Source organism: Pelodiscus sinensis, chromosome 10 (assembly GCF_052426305.1).
Source record: "Pelodiscus sinensis isolate ZL-2025 chromosome 10, ASM5242630v1, whole genome shotgun sequence".
In the NCBI taxonomy this organism is placed as follows: Eukaryota; Metazoa; Chordata; order Testudines; family Trionychidae; genus Pelodiscus; species Pelodiscus sinensis.
The window spans coordinates 16,413,432-16,434,341 of NC_143061.1; the positions used below are offsets into that span (position 1 = coordinate 16,413,432).

At 44.1% G+C, this 20,910-nt stretch overlaps 1 protein-coding gene across 5 annotated transcripts in view; it reads left to right on the forward strand.

The window, feature by feature from the left end:
• PLD1 (phospholipase D1) overlaps positions 1 to 20,910 on the forward strand; it is a 139,673-nt gene that overhangs the window by 92,685 nt on the left and 26,078 nt on the right. For 4 of the 5 annotated variants that reach the window (XM_075937952.2, XM_075937953.2, XM_014572375.4 and 1 more), the window contains 6 exons: positions 832 to 1,048; positions 1,988 to 2,101; positions 6,220 to 6,348; positions 6,744 to 6,862; positions 8,126 to 8,239; positions 20,482 to 20,592. In XM_075937952.2, the coding sequence (XP_075794067.1) occupies positions 832 to 1,048; positions 1,988 to 2,101; positions 6,220 to 6,348; positions 6,744 to 6,862; positions 8,126 to 8,239; positions 20,482 to 20,592 (804 nt within the window). The remainder of the gene's footprint in view (positions 1 to 831; positions 1,049 to 1,987; positions 2,102 to 6,219; positions 6,349 to 6,743; positions 6,863 to 8,125; positions 8,240 to 20,481; positions 20,593 to 20,910) is intronic. The other variant, XM_075937955.2, reaches the window with a different exon arrangement.

Genomic DNA, 20,910 nt, shown 5'->3' on the forward strand with positions numbered 1-20,910 from the left:
TCTGCATTTTAAAGGTATGGGTCTGTAGCTTTTGCGTGTGAAGAATGCCTGTGGACTTCATAGTGGCTTATAAAACTGGACTCTTATTAGGACCAAATCCTTTAGCCATGTGAAAGCCCATGCCTGTGAAGACTTATGTGGCTGCAGCAGAGGTGGTGGCAAGAATGGAGAGCTATAGTTGTAGGTGTAACAAATTCAGTAGCTGAGCATCAAATGACCCTTGGAGGGATTTCAGAAAAGTTTAGCTCCCCTGTAGGCACCAAACTAAACAGCCAGTTTTTTGCAGGAGCTCAGCATATTGGGTGCAAGTTGGATTCTGAGCACTTTGGAAAATCAAGCCATAGGTTTCACAGTGGGAGCCACAGGGGGCTGAGCACCTCTGGATATTTAGCCCTTCTGTAGGTTCATAATGAGCTGAACTATTTTGAAAACCTGACCCTGCCGTGTGATTGAATTAAACGGGGCATTTACTTACTTACTTATTTTTTTATTTACTTATTTAATTTATTTTTATGAAGAGCAGCTTCAATGTGTAAAAGCCTCTGTAGAATATGCAGTAAGCCAGAACAGTTCTACAGGCAGCATATGACAGAATACTGTTTTTATTTGCTTGTTTTCTGCGGAACAGACCCCCAATAGACATTCACCCAAGCTCTTCTCTGTAAAAATGCATTTGCGACTTTCATTGAAATCGATGGCAGTTGTGTCTGCATGTTAGAGGGCAGGACTTGGGCCTGTTAATATTCAGAAGCCTGTGATAGGAATGATCCCTGTAGTTTAAATGGATAATCTTCCATGCATCAACCTCAGCCGTGTTCTTTGTCTCTTTAGCCTACAGCTGAGCATGCTGACGCGTTAGCCCCAAAACCTCAGCCTCAGCCCCTGGGAAACCTGCCACCACACAGGAATAGTGAAGATATCCTAGATTCTTCCAGAATGAAGGGAGTAGGAAAACCCAAAAAGTTTTCCAGGTTCAGCATTTATAAGCATCTCCAGAAGCACGGTCTACACCATGCTGATAGCGTGAGCAGCATAGACAGCGAGTCAGGTACGTAATGCTTTTCCACTTTTCCAACAGAGCCTTTCATTAGGGGGGCCTTTTTACTGGTGGAGAGTTAATGGTTTCCCAGACTCCTATAAGGGTACTTGGTTTAGTGAAGCCTTGAGTTTGCCTACCCACATTTGGTTAATAAACAACTGTCACAAAGTAAACATGGCATTCTGTTCGGTTAGGGGACAGCCCCAAACCACAAATGAAGAAACCGTGCTATGATGTTGTGTAGTGTATGTGGTATGTTATATGTTATAATGTATTTACTGTTTTGTGCAAGGAACATTTCACAATGCAGCAGAGATACTGATATTTATGCATCATAATTATTACAGCAAATGAAGTCAGGATTTCTGAAGATATTATGGGTCTGATTATGCCCTCAATTGCCCTGGTTTTATCAAGTTTTACTTTATTTTAACTCAGTGGAAATATTCCTGGTTTACACGGGTGTTAGAGGAGAATCAGGTCAAAATTTGAATATGCGTATGCACCATTTCTTTCTATGCATGATTGATAGTACAGGTGCACCCAAAAACCAGGGCTCATACCAGCAAGCCCTCCACTTCTTCAGAAGTGGAAGAGCTGTTTTGGGTGGGGTTGTGTACAAGATTTCATGTTGTAATAGCCTCAAATCAGACCTCACAAAGATTACTCATGTCTCTGGCAGTAATGACATTCAGGAGAATGCTTTGCCTATAGATAGAGCAAGTTCAGAATTTGAGCATATGTTAGTAGTGATTTTCAACATGAATATTTCCTGATCATTATAATTGCCCACGGTCATTGTACCATTATTAATGTTATGTTTAACTTCTCTACGGTTGATTGGACTGAAATCCTGCATGTTGTTTTAAACATTATTTGGTAATAATAATAAAAAGTAAAAGCTCTAACATGCTTTCACTGTAAATGGAGCATCTCAACTCTCTGCAGGTTATTGTAATCCTAGTAGAAGCCAGCAGAATTTAATCCAGAGTTTAAAGCCCCATCTGAAAATATTTCATCATCCCACTGAGTCCAAACAAGGGCTCACTGAGTATGCAGATGGTAAGTGAAGGGCCACCCAGGTGGAGTTACCTGTAGGCTTTACTGTTGGTACGTTTGCTATCCAGTCATGGTGAGAGTTAGGTGGGGCTCATGGATTGACAATTCTATAATTTCAGTATATGCATTGCTTTCAATTTATGTAATATTTACCTCTAAATAGGCCTGAGCAGAATCACTTTCTTCAAAGGCTGATTTTTAAAAGCCTCAGTGAAGCAACAGAATAAATGAGAAGTTAAAAATGTAACAACTACAGCAGATGCACTTGGGAAGTTTCATTCTGGTTCTAATATTGCTGAAATTAGAAACATCTTTAAATCCAGAATGGATTTTTTTTAAGTCAACCCAGTGAACAGAACCTTGAAACAATCATGAATATGACAGTGTAAACCTGCAAGACCTACATTTTACCACTGTTGTTCTCCCAGTTAAAGTTTTTTCTGTGTGGGTGAGATGGGAGGAGAGTGCACATCATCAGTAGACCAGCATCACCTGTATTTTGATCCTTAGAATGACAATAGACCAGCGTTTCTTAAAGTGTGTTCCGCGGTGCACTGGTATGCCACGAGGCAGTCGGAGGTGTGCCGTGGAGAAAGTAACTTTTCCCGGGGGAATAGCCGCCCTTAAAGGGGCAAGCCTCCCTTTATTTTTATTTTTTTGCCCAACAAAAAAAATCCTTGGTGTTCCCCATCAAACAATCATTTTTTTTATGTGTTCCTCGGTCTTAAAAAGTTTAAGAAACACTGCAATAGTCTGTGCTGCTCGTAGACCATCCATATTTGATTTATGTTGATTTGATTTCCATTATAGAGCAAAGGGGTTGATTCTTCCTCAAAAGAGCACATATTTTGGTTGCTTTTACTGATGTTGAATGGAATAACATAGACTGTTATGAATGACAATGAAATATTGGTACCTACATTGTGCACAGTGGTATGAGTGAGTTTATTTAGGAAAGGGTTATTAAGATGGAATTTAGAAATCCTTACTCCTTGATCCTGGACTCTGCACCTTGGTGTTACAGAGCCCAACTTTGTTGGCCTACGAAGCAATACTTTCCTGAGACAGTGACTATGTGGAACTGAATCTTGAGTTTTCATAGGCTGAGGAGTGTTTTAAAGCTCACATCAGAAAACACGGATAAAAAATATTTTAAGTGACCCCTGAAACATTAAGGAGACTTCACAATAAATACAGCGTTTCTCAAAGTGGTCCGCGGATCCACTCTGAGAAACATGCTAACTGGCTGCTCCGGTTTGTTTATTTACTGGCTCCATAGCCATGGAGTCTTATGGCTCCCATTGGCTCCAGTTCACCATTTTTGCAGCCAAGGGGAGCCGTGGGAAGCAGTGGCCCAGCCCATGCTACTCCCTGTGGCTCTCCTTGGCTGCAAATGGTGAACTGGAGCCAATGGGAGCCATAAGACTATGTGGCTGTGGAGCTGGTAAATAAACAAACCAGAGCGGCCAGTTAACGAGTTTCTCAGAGTGGATCCGTGGACCACTTTGAGAAACACTGCGATAATAGAATAAAAATATTGTTTGTCATTTGGAACCGGTAAATGAAAATATACAAAGTATATATAATAGAGAGATGAGGTGGATGAGGAAATAACTTTTATTGGTTGATGAAAGAAACAAGTTCTCAAAAATTTGTTTCTTTTATCATCAAATCCAATAAGATATGACCTCACTGACCTTTTCTCTCTCGAATCCTGGGGCCAACATTGCTACAACATTTAAAATTAAGTATTTTAATAGTGACTCAGTACTTTAAATCTGTAAGGGTAGATCCAAAAGCAGAATTCAGATTAAAGTATCTTTCTAATGAGCAACGAAGAAATGATGATTTGTTTAATAACAGTTGTTCACTGGCATTTTTATAATTAATTCCTGCATTGTGGAAAATTTACAGTTGACATGACCTTAAATGGTATTGATTCTCTCCAAAAATGAAAATTCTCTTTTCATAACTTGGGATACTAAGCCTTTTATGGATGTAGATGGTCAGCTCGTTATAAAACATAGACATTATGTTTGAAAAGGACACGTGTGTTTCATGTGTATATGGACTGTCAATATGACATTGACCATTTATATGTTCATTCCCATTAGTCAATGTATGATCACATAAGCTCTGTCCATAAAACATTTTACTTCTATAGCATTCACATGTTTGTTACGTATGTTTTATTCTGGCACGTATAGTCAGCAATTTCCTTGCCCCACCTGTACTCTCACTAACTCATGCAGAACTGTGCTGGTTGGCTGTAGCTTTGCTAAGTCTGTAACAATCTTGTCAGTGTTGCATACCTGCTGCATGGCATTTGGGGCATGGGTTGGCTTTTTGTGGTGTTCCAGTGATTCTGGCAAGACTTCCTTGTTTGTGGTGCATTGTGGTTATCGGATTGCCTTGAGTGTGCATTGTTGAATATTTTAAAAATATTGTGATTAAAAAGTTTTCATGACTGCTTGATTGCTTGGATGGCACGGGGCACTAGGAACCTGAACTACTGCATCTAAACATCTTTGGGATTTTCACTCCTTGAACTAGCACTAAAACCTCAAAGGAGGCTATAGTGCAGAACTCTGTCAGCAACTGGGGTAGTACAGAACAGGTCATTTGTCATGAGAAAATACAAGTCATGAGAGAATGCATAGGAAACTAGATAACTGTAGGTTTTTTCACTCCATGTGGGCTACTGATCTCAATACTTAGTCACTGTCTGAGAACTGAGTATCCTCATGGTGTATACCTTGGCCAGATCGTATGAAAAAATATATAGGATAAAAACGTATAGGGGACATCAAGCCTCTCACTTCAGGGCAAAAGGTTCATCACTTAAGTGCCTGGGGTTATAAGAAACTTTCCCTGTAGATACATTATGACACAATAGTCCAGTCAGGGCTGTAACACCATTTTCTGAGCTATCTGATAGAGGCCACTGTCAGAGGGAAGAGATCACACTAGTTAGAACAAACAAGGAGTCTGGTGGCACCTTCAAATCTAACAATTTTTTGTAACATAAGATTTAAAGAGTTGCAACTCACTTCATCAGATGCATGAAGGGAAAGGAAAAAAAACAATAAAAGGGGTACAAAAATGGAGTTACATTGGAGCTAATTCAGTCAGGGTAGATGTGGATAAGGATGAGTGTTCCATTCATAATCTCTGTTCAGACCCATTCTGATGGTGTCAAATTTGCATATGAATTCTAGCTCAGCAGTTTCACATTGCAGCCTGGTTTTGAAGCTTTTTTGCTTGAGGATGGCAACTAGTTAAAACATAAATCTGATCCAGTGTGATCTTTCCTATTTACTCACACTACTCCTCGTTAGGAAAGGCTCACACTGCTCCTCGTTTATATGCTCATGGTAGTCACAAAAAGAGGTGTAAATTTCAAGCAAGAAGTTGCGGGAATGAGAATAATTTTTGCATGTAGGTCACTGCAAGGATAGTAGGCCCTAGTATTCATCATGAAACTGAAATTGTTCATCCATGTGCTGAACATGTAACACAATTTCAGAAGCTGAAGTTGTTATTTAAAGATACGTTCTTTAACACACTCTTCTTTGTGCTCACTAAAATTGTAGAGGAGAGACCTTTTTCTGGAGTCAAAATCATGAATCTTAGAAAGTGGAAGTTTACAATTAGAGTTGATTTGTACTGGAGTGCAAACTACATGTACAGGAGTAGTAAACTCCTTTGCACATAGCTATGAAGTACCCTGTCCCCCTGAGCTCAGCAGTGTAGGAGAGCAGAGTTACACTTGTTAATGCCTACATTGATATGTAAGCATCCTTCCTTGCAGGTTATTGTGGGATGACAGATAATTGAAGGGTACATTTTCAATCCAATGCAGACCTAGATTCCATTACCAACAGCAAGTCACGTCTATATAATCTCCCTTGATTATGCACCAGACATGCTTCACTGCAAAAGGGAAACAATCTCTACTTTGAAACCAGCTCAGAGACGTAACTGAAAAATTGCTTTAGCTTACTAAAACTGGCATGTTATGCTGATAGTTTCCAATTCAAGTGTGATTCTCAGCTGTTGAGTGCCATCTTAATAGCAACCTCAGAGCATATGTTTTGTGTCCTTTTATAAATGTGTGCCAGATAAAGGATCAACGCACAGCTTGAAGACAGGTGTTGGAGAACTTCTCGGGGAGACCAGATTCTGGCATGGAAAGGACTATTGTAATTTTGTCTTTAAAGACTGGGTTCAACTTGACAAACCCTTCGCTGGTAAGTGCCATTGCAATCTGGAACCAACTCTTTTCCCTGCACGACACCGTGTCTCATTCCCTAGCTCCTCAACTGCCTTAGAAGGCTTCTCGGCCTTTTTACCCTCCTGAATTGAAGCTAATGAGACCCACCTGCTCTGGCTGTTAGGAAGAGGCAACAGAATCCCAAAGTAAGGGTATAGAAATAGATATCCTCTGACAATGATGGATATGTGAGATTGTGATCTACCAGTCCCCATGAGTTGAACCATCCTCAATTTTAATATCCAAGTCCTTTGTTTTTATTTCTGGAAAGGTTCTGTTTGTAGGAAGAGATGTTAAAATACAGTAATATTCTTAATGAGTGTCTGAGCCTGATCTGAGATGAAGTATAGCAATTTTCCCCTGTTTATGCAGATTTCATTGATAGATACACCACACCCAGAATGCCATGGCATGACATTTCATCCGTTGTGCATGGCAAAGCTGCGCGGGATGTTGCACGACACTTTATTCAGCGCTGGAACTTCACCAAGGTAGGTTTGTAATAATATAGGTCCTGCAAACCCTCACATCTGAGTGTGGCGCTCACAGATGCCCCACCTAGGGTGATACGTGGGAATGAGGACAATGCCAGGCAGTCAAGGTTTGCCAGTTTAGGTCAATAACCTATATGTAAGCCTGACTCAATGTCCCAGCAAATAGCACTGGAAAAACTATGACAATGGCAACACATAATGAAGATAGGAGCTCTCATTTTCCTGTGACATCAGTGTAAATAAGGTATCATTTGAATTTAGTAGGTGGGAAATAGTGTGAAAGGAGATTGAGGTCTGGAATGTTGTTGGCCAAGAGGAAGGTGCCATTATGCTGCTATTCTAGCAGTTCCTACTGGCTAGTTGGGATGGAGATTGTCCTGCACAAGAGCCCTCATGAGAAGCAGCAGACAAGCAAATGGAGCAGTTCAGTAGGTGAGCCCACAGCCAAAGGGAACAAGGAACAGCAGGGGCATCAGGCCAAAGCCATAGCCACCAGCGCAAACTAGTAATCACCAGAGCTCAGGGCCAAGAAACTAGAGGAACCTGCCAGTGGGGGTCATGTTGGAGTCCTGGAGGAGCCTTGGCCCACTGGGGATCCAGTCTCCAGGACCCAACTAGCAAGCACATAGGATCATCACCACTGGAGAGGACTTCTTTTCCCCCTCCTTAATGAAGACATGCTTTGATATTTGTTTTGATCTTCACCACTGGCTAATGGTTAAGAACTGTTTTAATGCTTTAAATTGAAGGGAGGTTATGGGGCTCATTCTGGAGCAGGCTTAGTTCTTAGGCTGCTACAGAATATCCAGTACATTTTTAAGCCCTGATCTTAGGTCCTACTTGGAGCAATGGTCGCTATGACTTTTTTTCAGACAGAAATGTGTCCTTCCATATTATGATAGGCCTTTAACCATAGGAACATCTTTGTTCTATATATTCCCCTGACCAAAACCTGAGTGATATGCAAATATTCACTGCAAAGAATAGATATAACATACTGTAAGCCTGAAATCTGCACAGACTTTTTGGTATGAGTGTTAATTCCAAGATACTGAGAGTACGTCTCACAGAAAAATTCAGAATTTGTGGATATTCAAGACCATTAAGAACAGGAATTGAGTTTATGTATATGAAAAGCTGTGTGTTCTCCTGCCCACCACCCCCAATTTTCTGTATAATAGAGGAGCATAAAATAGCCAAAGTATTTAGCATGAAAATATGTTTTTAAATAGTTTCCTCTTCATTTATTTTCTTTTGAAGATCATGAAGCCCAAATACAGATCCCTGTCCTACCCATTCCTGTTGCCAAAATCTCAGAGAACCGCCAATGAGATGAAGTATCAAGTACCTGACTCTGTATGTGCCAATGTACAGGTGAGTGCAAATGGCATTTCATGGTCTCCTAAAATGAAGAACTCCTGACACTGAGGTTCCTTTGTTGCTCTTTCTAATTGGGGGCTTTGGTAGTCTTCCAAATGAAAGTTGCAAGATTTTGAAATGCAATTTAGCTGGCCGGATCCTCAGTTGGTGTAAATCAGCATTACCTGGTGGATTTCAGCATAGGAAAATCGATTTACAAGAGCAGAGGTTTGACTGCAGTGTACGTAAGATTAATTATGCAAATGACATTTTAAACTCCATTAGTTGTGTCAAATGCATATGTCAAATGTGATTATTAAACAGCACTAGATGTGCTAGGAATGCAGGGTTGAAATGGCTGTGCAGAGGAAGTGACAGGATATTGTGTGTGTGAGAGAGAGAGAGAGAGGGAGAGAGAGAGGCTTGGGGTAGCTGCAGAGGTTGAGACACCCTGTAGGACTAGTACCAAATGCTGTGTGAGGTTGTGTGTTAGTGGGCATGCACACGCTCACATGCATGGTGTTCTATGTGCGCTAGAACTAAGATGCCCAGTGTGGATGGTCCTCACTGTTACAGCTTGCACCTCGTCAATCACACCAGTGTAGTTCTCTAACCTAGGCCTGTCCTAAGAATCTGAGGCCTGGGGGCTGGATGTGGCCTCTGGCTTGCCTGGATCTAACCCCCAATGCTCAGGACTCCCCCTCCTCCCAGCTCTGGGAGCCCATGCTGGTGCTCCAATTTCCCCCATGACCCGCCCACAGGACTGGAGCACACAAAATCTTACTAGCCTGAGCCCCCCTAGGCTCTGGTGTGTGAGGGGAATGTGGGGAGTGTCTTTCTCCTTCTCAGTCAGGGGCCACATCAGTGAGGACTTATGGGTGGTTTTCTTTTCGCTTATGTGTGGCCCTTGACTGATTTTTTCTGTGGGTCAGCAGCCACCAGCTTGAAAAAGGTTCCTCACCCTTGCCCTAGCTTGTTGCTCGAACCTGTCTCCTGATGATGAGTTATGCTGCTCCAGTCAGAAAACATAATGAATACTCAGGTGACTTATGTGACCAGTCACAACTCATCAACAGAGCTTGAATACAGAATGTTAATTATTAAAGACAATTAACCATCAGTCAACAGATAAAAACCGCTAAACAAAAAAAAAAGAGAAATGGGTTGAGAAATGCCAGTAATGAATAAAATTCCAGAAAATTTTGATCTGCTTAGAGACATTTTGTAAATTATTCATCGCAAATTACACATGCTCATCTCTAATGGCAGACTAGAGCATTTTGAGAGCTGTCATCCGTGAGCTGCATAAAGCTGGCTACGTTAAAAAAACTATTTTGCCTGCAAACAAGGTTTCTTCATTGAACGTTTCTGGAGTGCACTAGCCCTTCCATTGTACCCACACATAACAAGTCGTTTTTATGCTGCTGTGTGGTAGAAGCAGGCGGGGGATGGAGAGTCTGTATTTGCAAGATGACGTACTCCGGCACTAGGCATATTTGTTCATGCACGTAGTATAATTCCGGCAGCTTCTTCTTCTGTGGCGTGCTTGTTGTTCTGACTTCAGTTTGTTTGTCTAGGTGGAAATGCACACAATAGGAAGCTTAGTTACTAGGAAACAATACAAGAAGCCTCAAATGCAGGGAGCTCAGGCTGGCAATAGAAATGCAGTTTACTAAGCGGTGTCATAAAAGATTGTGTATGTAGAAGCTGTAGCTGAAGGTTAATAGCTGAATCATTGGTGGGGGAGATTCTGGCTTTTGCAGGCTGAGATCAGATGGAGCTGGCTGCATCTGAGCTCAGTCCCCTTTGAGTAGAAGTGTCAGAATCTGGCCCTTAATCTCTCCCTCCCTTATGCATGCACACGCCTGGGTTCTCAGATCGATTAGTTAGCTTCCTTGTGTAAATACCCAAAGCATCCCCTTGGTTGTTTCTAACTCAGCTAGTGAGACAGCTTGGCCCATTATGGAACCTGTCTTGCTCTTTCTTACCAGCTCTCCAGTGCAAGACACTCCAGTGACGTAAAGCTAAGCTTTGTCTGTTGAAATAGTGTAACTGTGGGCAAGATGCAGACTTCTCATTTACCTTTCAGTTTTCATTGTAGTGGTGGTAGAGGAAATGAACAGAACCCCTATAACTTTCACCTGCACTCTTATCCAGACGGCCAGGAGAGAGATGGTCTTTATGTAAATGCTTGCTCTAGTCAAGATAGGTCAAGCCCAGAAACATTTATTATCATTGTTTATGAGCACCAAGAGTAGGGTAGAGTTCTTTTGCAGCAAATGGGAGACAAATTCCCTACTCCAAAAAGAGTAATAGCTAATGGACAGATTTAATGGGAGCTCCTGAGTGCTGGGAACTGTTGAAAATCTGGCCGCTTCTATCTGCATGAATGGGAATTGAACTCTGTTTGAAAATCTGACTCCAGTTGTGAGTGCTGTCTGAGCCCCTTTGAAATTCTAATCACGATTAGATGAAGGATGGGTGAGGGTGGAACATCACCACCAAAAGTCTACCGACTGAGCCATGATCCTCACCTTTTTGCTGGCATTTTGTTCATGTTATCTTAGCAGTCCCTACCTGTTAGTTTTGGTCTGTTCCCACCATCTGTTATGTTGTCACATGTGGGAAGGGAGGATTGGGGTTCATAGGCCTTAAGGAAGAAGTGGGTAGGCAGTAAGACAGGGTAAAAGCATGGCAGAACAGGTCTGGGTGGGGGTGAGTTCACATCCCTGGGCGGTGGAGTCAGTCTTGAGGGATCGCATGGGAAAAGATGTGAAAACAGGAGTTAAAGGAAGGAGGAAGTTAATTATCTTGTGGGTTAAATCAAGCATTCTCTCTCTAAGTTTGGGGTTTGGTTATCACAGCATATTTGATTTTTGCATGAAGCAAACTTTTTTGACTGGGAACCACCAAACTCAAAGCCCTCTCAAATTTACCAGCTCTATTTTCCAGTGATTATCCAAGCAAGACACAATAATGCTGTAACATGTTGAGACAACTTCGCACCCTGTTCACACTGTAAGATACAATGAAAACATCATGCGCCCTGAGTGGCTCAACTTATTAGCTCTTAGAAGTTTGCTCCACTGTACATAGTGTTTGCAGGTTTGGAATAATTCCCAGCATATACTGGTGGTGTGGTTAGAGTAGCTTGGATTAAAGAGGTTTATGGGATGACAGCAGCTGCATAAAAATGGCCTGAGTGACGGGAGGCTTCAGACTTGAGAGGAGAGAAAACCAGTGCTTGTTTCTGTAAAATATGTAGACCTTTTCTCTGAAACTAAAGAATTTTGCTTTTCAATTTATTATTTTTCAATGTACTGAAAAGAGGAGAACCATTTTACAACAGTAGTAGATGACACATTAATGATAGGTCAATATTAATTTAAAAGAAAGCTCATACAAATCATAGTTAATCCTTGGCAACCTAAACTTCAGTTCTTACCTTAGTGCACACACTGACCACTCAGACCTTTATGAAGTAAACAGGGTTGCAGCTGAAATCTTCATGTTTCAAAGACATAGACATCCGCTACAGTGTGTTAAAGGAAAATCGGGTTTTACTGTTTTTCCTTATAGTTCCTAGGATACAAAGCTGAATGGTTCCAGTTCCATTCCATGCATGTTGGAACACACATTCACGTACTGACACAAGCCAATTCATTTCAAAAGATAAATATTACCAAGATGAAAATTCACAGAAGAGTTGGGATGTTCCAGTGGTTAGGGCAGTAGCCTCGAATTTGGGCGAATTGGATTCAAGACCTTGATCCACTGCAAACTTCCTGTGTGATGTTAAGCGAGTCACTTAGAGTCATATTTTTAAAGTATTTTTCAAGTACCTCTGAAAATAAGAACATAGGAACATAAAAATGGCCATAGTGGATCAGACCAAAGGCCCATCTAGCCCAGTGTCTTCTGACAGTGGCCAATGCCAGGTGCCCCAGAGGGAACGAACAGAACAGGAATCATCAAGTGATCCCTCTCCTGTCACCCATTCCCAGACTCTGACGAACGTAGGCCAGGGACACCATTCCTATTGATCTGACTAATAGCTGTTAATGGACCTATCCTCCGTGAATTTATCTAGTTTTTTTTTTAACCCCATTAAATTCCTGGCCCTAAACCTCTCTGTTCCTCATCTGCAAAAAGGAATAAAATTAATTCTTACCTCACAGGGATGCTGTGATGATAAATACATTAAAGATAGCGAGGAACTCTGCGACTGTGGTAATGGGGTCCATTAATGTAGACAGATGTTTGTATTTGTCCTCTACTCTGAAGTGTATCTTATAAAATGTGTTCTGTGACCTGACTGGTTTCAGGGAGAAGCAGAACCCTCAAAGTTGGTTTAGTTAATAACTTCTGTCTTTGACTGGAGGACTTTGCTTCTGGGAGGAATGGCAGAGAAGGAATCCCCTTAAAAACTGGAGCAACAATGCTGCAACTTGTCATGCTGGTGTAATGATTTGGTAAAGGGATAAACGAGAGAGGGAGAGAGGGCATCTGGTCTGGATGGTTCTGAAGCAGTGGGATTGAAAGTGATCAATTTCTCACTGAACTGTCGGCCCTCTAGTGAGATGATTTTTCTAGCCAGCCATTAGTCTGTCTCTGAGTGGTAAAGCCATTTCTCAAATTGAGAGAGGTTTATGACATCAAGTATAAAATGAAAAAAAACCACCCAAACATTGATTTATTCCTTGTCTCCAGCAGAGCAGCAACTACTGATGCTAATAGGAGAGTTTCTGCACTGCTATCACTGCATTGGTACCAGCACTGAATATCTTGTTGGGGAAACAGAAATGACTCTTTTAGGGACACTGGGAAAGTTGGCCATCTTTTCTCAAGCACTCTTTAAATATTGGTGGCTGATAGAAGCAGCAGAATGGGGGTGGGAGGGACAGGCGGCACTGCAGAGCTGGTGCTGGAGGTAACCAGCTTTTAATCCGGCTTCTCCCAGCACCAGCTCCTGCCTGCTCCCACCCCTCACCCTGCTGCTTCTGTAGGAGTCAGCAAGGGGGGGAGCAGGTGGGTCCGTAGAGCCACCACGCATGGGGAGCCTGCTTGAAAGCCAGCTGCCGCTTGCCCCACTCACCCGATGCACTGCTGCCTCTCTATCAGAGGGGGAGGGAGGCAGGTGGATCCGGTGCTCATGGGGAGCCAGCTTTTAAGTCAGCTCCTGATGGGCTCCTGCTCCCTCCTGTGCTGCCTCTCATACAGTGGCAAAAAGGTAGGGAGTGCATATAGTCGACAAGATTAAGTGAAAGTCCCAGGGGGTAGTTATCTACATGTTGACATCTCTACTCCTGCCAGAAAGGTGAGGGAGCTTAGTGGAGGAGTTGCAGCTCAGCTGCTTGCAGCCAGCTTCACCAACAAACCCAAGATAGTAATAGAGAGGTAGCCGTGTTAGTCTGATCTTGCTAAAACAAAAGGAAAAACTATGTAGCACTTTAAAAACTAACAAGATGGTTTAATAGGTGATGAGCTTTTGTGGGACAGACCCACTTCCTCGGATCATATTCTGGAAGAGAATTGGCATGACCATACACAGGCCTCGCCAAACCGCGGCGAGCCCCGCTCGCTAGCTGTGCTGTCCGGCGATCTGCGCATGTACAGATCGCTGGAAACCGGCTCTTCCAGGTTCAATCTACTCACCACGGGCAAGTAGATTGTATAATTTGTCGAGCCCTGACCATACATACCAAAGGTATACAGTGAAAAAAGTGAACACATTACTAAACTGACAAACCCAAGATAGGCAGCCAAGTGCTGAGTTTCACTGCCACAGGGTAAGGAGCGTAGACTAGCAGGAGAGAGCAAAGAGAAGAGCAGAGAACATTGATTCTCGTTGGGAACTCCTCATCTGGAGCACTGGTGTAGTAGGGATTCTCGTTGGGAACCCCTCATCCGAAGCCCCCTGGGCAGCCAGCATTCTCTCCCACACTCTCAGAAAGATCATTCCTAGCACTAGCAGGAGGGGACCACTCCCTCCTGGCTCAAACCCCATCAGGTACTCCCATGCGTTGGTGTGGTGGGCCCCTCCCACCTGACCCTTCCGCAGGACCTCTTGAATCCAAGGGCCTCCGGCCTGAGTCTAAAACTCAGCCCAAGTCTGGCCCCTTAAAGGCAAGGCCAAGGCCCTCCAGCCTGATTCCGAACCACAGTTCAAGTTTGGCCCTTTAAGGCAAGGCCAAGGCCCTCTGGCCTGAGTCCAAAATGCAGCTTAGGGTTGTAGCGGGGACGCACCCCAGGTAGGGGGACCTGGGCCCACCCTGCTCCACTGGATCCCGGCCCAGGGCCCTGTGAGTGACCGGATAGCAGGTCACTCCCTCGGCAGGGCCATCCGGCCGAAATGCGCCGAGGTTCTCGGGGCGGGAGAGGCAGTTCCCGCTCCTGCCCTGGGCCACTTCCTACATGGTTCACTGGGGTTCCTTCCCATGTACTCATCCAGCTTGCTGCGGCCTCCAGGCTGGTGTCTCCTCGGCGGGCAGTCTCTGGGGTGCACCAGCTCACCTCCGTGTCCCCAGCGGCCTCTTCTGGAGTCTCTGGTGCCAGCTGTGCAGGCGCCCCCTTCACAGGTCCTTCTCCTCCAGCTGCCATCCCAGACTGAGTCCTTCACCAGGCTTTTATGGTAGAGCTACAGCCCGGGCATGCTCGGTAGGGCTGCAGGGGAGGGGCCTCTGCAGCCAGGTAACCCTGGCTGGGTCCTGCAGGCTCAGTGCGGGGCTGCCCTGTCCCGTCACAGTTGGGTAATGTAAATTTGCTATAAAATGTAATAGCCTGATCCTCATGTATAAGAGGATTTCTGGGAATATAAAGGGGCATGAAGATGGGAAGAGATATAGTTGAATAGTGGCATTTTCTTAAAGTTGTTCTTTTTGCCACATTTCCTATGTTGTTGTTTATGTATCGCCAGTCTCATAAATGAACAGGCTAGTTTCCTTTTAGAATCCTTCCCTCTGTTGTACTAGTAGAATATCATTGCAGTGTCCTGGCCTATCACTTCACAGTTCTTCAGTAAGAACTAGAATAATAGCTCCATATCCAATGAGTTATTATTAAATACATCTGTTAAAAGTTTGCCACGTTCTTTCACTCTTTAAACTCCTGGGATGTATCCTATTCTGCTCTGGAGTTTTTTCACTGAACAGATTTATTTTCTGTTCACTTGATTTGGCACAATACAGATTTCCTTCTGAAAGTACTTTCCTCTCTTCGGGCATTTGCCTTCAATCCCCTATATAGGATGAGTGGCACAGGACAATCAAGTTCCTTAACAAATATATTTTTGATTAATAAATCACTCAGTCTGTGTAGGTCTATGTCTCCTTTTCCGAATGTATTTGAAAGTTGTCTTGGTTGAAACCACTTATGTAATCTTCCTTTCCTTCCCCTTGCATACCTAGACATTTTTCACACACTCACATTGATGCTGTACTCTTTACTCTTTTACATCCTATGCCTTGCATTAGACACTCCTATTCTTTTTCAGCGACCCACTTATTCCTGGGTTGTTTGGTTTTATGTTTTGGTAAATGCAACTTCCTGACACCATAATTGTTACTGTGACCCATTTGTTCTTAGCCAGCACTTCCTCCACACTTCCAAAATCTGCCTGGAAGGGGGCACCATTATCTTATTGCTAAACCTCACTTTTTTGCTCTAGCTTTCAGCAAATTCTGCAACCACTCCACTGCAGAGCTCCCATGCAGACAGTGGGACAATGCACAGGAGTAAGTGCATGCACTGAAGGAAGTGTTTGCAGGATCAGCTACTGCTGTGTAGCTTCTTTAGATGTTGCCCCACCTCTGGGAGCCCGAAGACATTACACACCTGAAGTATCACTGTCTCATTTCCTCATTTACATACTGTGGACCAAATTCTACTCTCACTTGTAATACTCGAAGTCCAAAGTAGCGCCATTAACATAAATATAAAGTAGTCACAGCCAGGTCATCACTTGGTGTACATTAGTGTATCTTCATTGACTTCCATGGAACTATGTCCATTTAGATCTGGTTCAAAAGAGCCCTTGTCATCTGGAGCAATCTTCATCCTTGGGGTGTTCTGTTTTTATTTGGCAGATAAAGGTTTTATGATTCAGACATTTCAAAGGAAGGGAATTAGGTGATATCAAAGAGATCCCATTTGGATTCATGTGGCATGCTAAGCTGTTGCCTGAAGTTTTACTTGGTCAGAGGTCGTCTTGGTTGTCAGACTGTCTGGGTTAGTTAGTGCCAGAAATACATGTACAGGCAGTCCCCGAGTTACGCGGATCCGACTTATGTCGGATCCGCAGTTACGAGCGGGGATTTTCTCGCCCCGGAGGACTGGAGCGGCGGGACGCCTGGTCCCGCCGTCCGCCTCCTCCGGGACGAGAAAAGCTGCTCCCCGTCTCCCTGGTCTGCTGGGGGAACCAGCAGACCAGGGAGACGCGGAGCAAAGCAGCGGAAGACCCGGGTCGGACCCGCGGTGCTTCCAGCTGATCTGGAAGCGCCGCGGGTCCGGCCCGGGTCCTCCGCCGCTTTGCTCAGCGTCTCCCTGGTCTGCTTGGGGGGGACGCAGCTAGTGCCCCCCATCCCAGCAGACCAGGGAGATGTGGAGCAAAGCCCGGGGCCTGTGGTAGAGCAGGTGGGGCGCTGCCGGTTGGTCCCGCAGCACCGCTCCTTGGCGCTACTGGACCAACCTGGCAGCACCCCAGCTACTCTGCCCCAGGAGTCCTGATTCAGCCGCTGCTGATCACTTTCAGCAGTGGCTGAATCAGGACGCCTGGGGCAGAGCAGCTGGGGTGCTGCTGGGTTGGTCCAGTAGCGCCGAGGAGCGGTGCTGCGGGACCAACCGGCAGCGCCCGAGCTGCTCTGCCCCAGGCGTCCCCAAGTCAGCCGCTGCTGAAACTGACCAGCGGCTGACTACAGGAAGCCCGAGGCAGAGTTGCTGTGCCCCGGGCTTCCTGGAATCAGCTGCTGATCAGTTTCAGCAGCAGCTGACTTGGGGACGCCTGGGGTTCTTAAGTTGAATCTGTATGTAAGTCGGAACTGGTGTCCAGATTCAGCTGCTGTTGAAACTGATCAGTTTCAGCAGCGGCTGAATCTGGATGCCAGTTCCGACTTACATACAGATTCAACTTAAGAACAAACCTACAGACCCTATCTTGTACGTAACCCAGGGACTGCCTGTATTGCAGTCATGCCAGTTTTTAAAAAGTGCATTTTGCAGGCTAGCATTCTGCCCACATATTCCTGCTTGTAAATGCCAAGTGAATCCAGGTATTTATTAAAACACATTAAAACTTGGAAGGGACATTCTTGTTTCATCTTGTTTTAATAAATACATCTGTGGAAGATTTGTGCACTGTTATTTACATACCAAAAAACGTAGCCCATGACTAGAATAAGAGAAAAATAATAGAATAAGATGCCTCCAGTTTGGCAAAATATCCCCTCAGCAAACTGATCCTGTCTTAGGTGATTTGCCGTTAGGTGATTTGCCAAAACAAACAACTCTTTGCAGGCCATACCCGGCTTGCTGGCCAGAGACAGTTGGGCGGGCGGGAGGGTAGCCACCAAAAAGTGAGAATCTTTTGCTGCAGACTTAGCATTTGGCTCCTGCAACTGCCAGTAGCTCTCTGTAAGGAATGATGGCAGTTTCCTTCAGAGCAGGAGCCACAGAAGAGAAAATCTGTACTAGAGAGCACACAGAAAACAGCCAGCAATAGGAAAAAGCATCACAGGACTGCAGGCAAATGGGGCTGTGTGTGTTGTAGAGTAGGGGTTGGTTGGAGGCCTCTGATCTACAGAAAAATCAGTTGGAGGCTGCACACAAGTGAGAAGCAAAAGAACAAACCCCCCAAACCCTCATTGGTGTGGCCCTGATAGAAAAGGAGACGACACTCCCCCATGTTCTTTTGGGGCACCAGAACCTGAGGGGAGGGGCAGGCTAATAGATTTTGTCCCCATAAGGGGACAGTCAGAGGTCTGGAGCACCAGCACAGGTTCTCCAATGCTGGAGGGGGGAACCCTGTGCTTCAGGGGTTGGAGCTAGGCAAGCCTTATGTTCCCCACCCCTGTGTAGAAAATCAGCCAGTTTTCCACCTAGAACAGCCAACTTGATGTGTTGCCTAACGTGGTGGGGATGATGAGACCTTCCTCTGGGGGGCTCCTGGGTTCATCTGGGAGCTCAGATTTGCTTGGTGGTGTGGAGTGCTCTTGATGAGGTGCTCAGCAGCGTTAGTTCCCCCTGACTTCAGTAGGAGATGAGGGTGCTCAGTTTTTTGCCAAGGATGCTCAGAAATTAGTGTCAGTAAAAAGTGAAGTGTTTAAAAAGTGAAGCTTTTAGCTCAAGAGGTCCCCAGTTCAGTCTCTACTGTCTGACAGCTGTCACAAAAGCAGGGACTTGACCAGTATTTGACTTTGTTGTGGGTCTCAGACACTTGGATGAGCTTTGTCTGTCTGAAGGAAATATGGACTCCACTGATCAATGTTTGTGATGTGTCCCCCGATAGAGCATGTGAGTCTGGCACAGCTTTCAGCAACAGGCATAGGAGCTAGTTCCTTAGCTGGTATAAATTGTCATCGCTCCATTCAAACTTACTGAGCTATGATAGTTTAGCTCAGGACCTGCCCCTGCTTCTTTAACTCAGACTGTAGGCACTCTTATACATTTAGCTCTTCTAGTGCTTTGTTCACACACCAATGCCAGCCAAGATGGTGGCCATCATGTTGACTGAAGGGTTGCTCCAAGCATAGGCATGGTGTGCATGAGAGAGAGGAATGGAATGGTGAGGGGAGAACTTGGATGGAGCCCAGAGGGTGGGATGAAATGTAGGAGGAGACATTGAAACAGAATAGTGAGGCGAGGACCAGAAGCTTGAATTGAATATGGACGAAGAAGAGAAATACACTGGAGAGATCTTAAAAGGAGAGAGGCCTAGTCAGAACACAACTAAAGGAAGATTATCAGTGGTTCCCAAACTTTTCGGCATCATGCCCCCTTTTTGATTTTTGAGAAACACTCATGCCCCCCCTCGCCCCGCCCCCACCCAATAGCAGCAAAACTTTTTTTGGGGGAAAAAAAAGGAACTAACCGGGGCCAAAAAACAAAAATAGCAGCACAACTTGGGGGGGAGAATTGACCGGGGGGGGGGGGGGGCGGGAGTACTGGGTTGCCTTGCACACCCCCTGGAATTTTTTCACACCTCCCAAGGGGGCACACCCCCCCGTTTGGGAACCCTCTAGAGCCTAGGCAGTGGGAGTTTGCACACATTGAGCTGGAGAAATGAGGTAGAGGACAGATCAATAAGTAGGAGTTTATAGTAACAGAGGCAGGAAATTAGGAGAGCACAGCAAAAGCACAAAATTAAACATAGGAGAGAATGTGAGCTAAGATTCCATATTAGCTCGGCTGCCTTTTGACAAAACTTTTTGTGCTACATTAGGGATGTAGTGATATACTCAGAGGATCTCCAAAAATCTCCTACTTCAGAAATGTCTGTTCTGAAACGGATTTACTTTCAGAAATAATTTTTCTTGTGAATTTGACCTACAGCAAATTACAATAATAAAATAAAAAATCTGACAAATGTGATCAGTTTTGTAAGAATTTTTTAAAAAATGTAAATGACCATACTTGCTTAGGGCAAAGCCTGCCATTCCTGTTTAGAAATTGGCCTATTTATTATAATGGGCCAACCGTTTTTAGCCAAAAAGCATTGATTTTTTAATAGGGACGTCAGCTGTAAAATTGATGGCATATCTCTCTGTAAATAAGAACTAAATGCTTAATCTGGCACCATAGAAGATAATGGAAATTTTGTCAGAGACTTCAGTGAGCTCAAGGTCAAGCCTTAAGAAATATTTTCAAGGCAACTCAGCATTACAAGAATTACGGTAATAGACATTTGCAACAAGATTCATCACTCTGTCTCCCCAGTTTTACACCAGTATAATTCCATTGACTTCAGAGACGTTACTGTGGCATAACATACTCTGGGATAACACAGAGTATCTGGGATACTCTGGGGGTGAATAAAGACCTTTATATTTTCATCGTAATGTTTTAATTGTTAACAGTAGTTCTAGACTTCATTTCCCTGTGTTATATTCATTGAACTTAATTATCAAATGTTGCGTGTGTTGCATAAATCAGTAAAGTCATGAAAAATAAACTAACCAGTTCACAACAATTATTAAGGGATGCCAGTATGTTCGTATATCAGGGCAGAACTAAAATAGCTAATCTCTCTCTCTCTCTCTCTCCAGGTGCTCCGTTCTGCTGCAGATTGGTCAGCTGGTATCAAGTACCATGAAGAATCCATCCATAACGCTTATGTTAGCGTGATAGAAAACAGCAAACACTATATATATATAGAAGTAAGTATCAGGGATGCAAGGCAGTGGCAGTTTGGTTCAATGAAGTGCTGAGCACATCCTGTGACCCTCAGCAGGATAGCTCTTTATTTTATCCTCCTTTTGTAATTTTTGAAACATTAATATTAATGAAGAGCCTGAGCTGGAGCCCCCAGATTTCAATAGGACTTGAATGGGCTTTGGAACTAGTCTTCCATTACAGAACTCTGAATGTGGGTAGAAACACAAGGTCTTTCCTCTTTCCGAAACCTCTAGCAACGTCTGTCTCCCATGCCTTCTTGCCTTGGTCTCCCATGAATGTTCAGTGGACTCACTTAATAG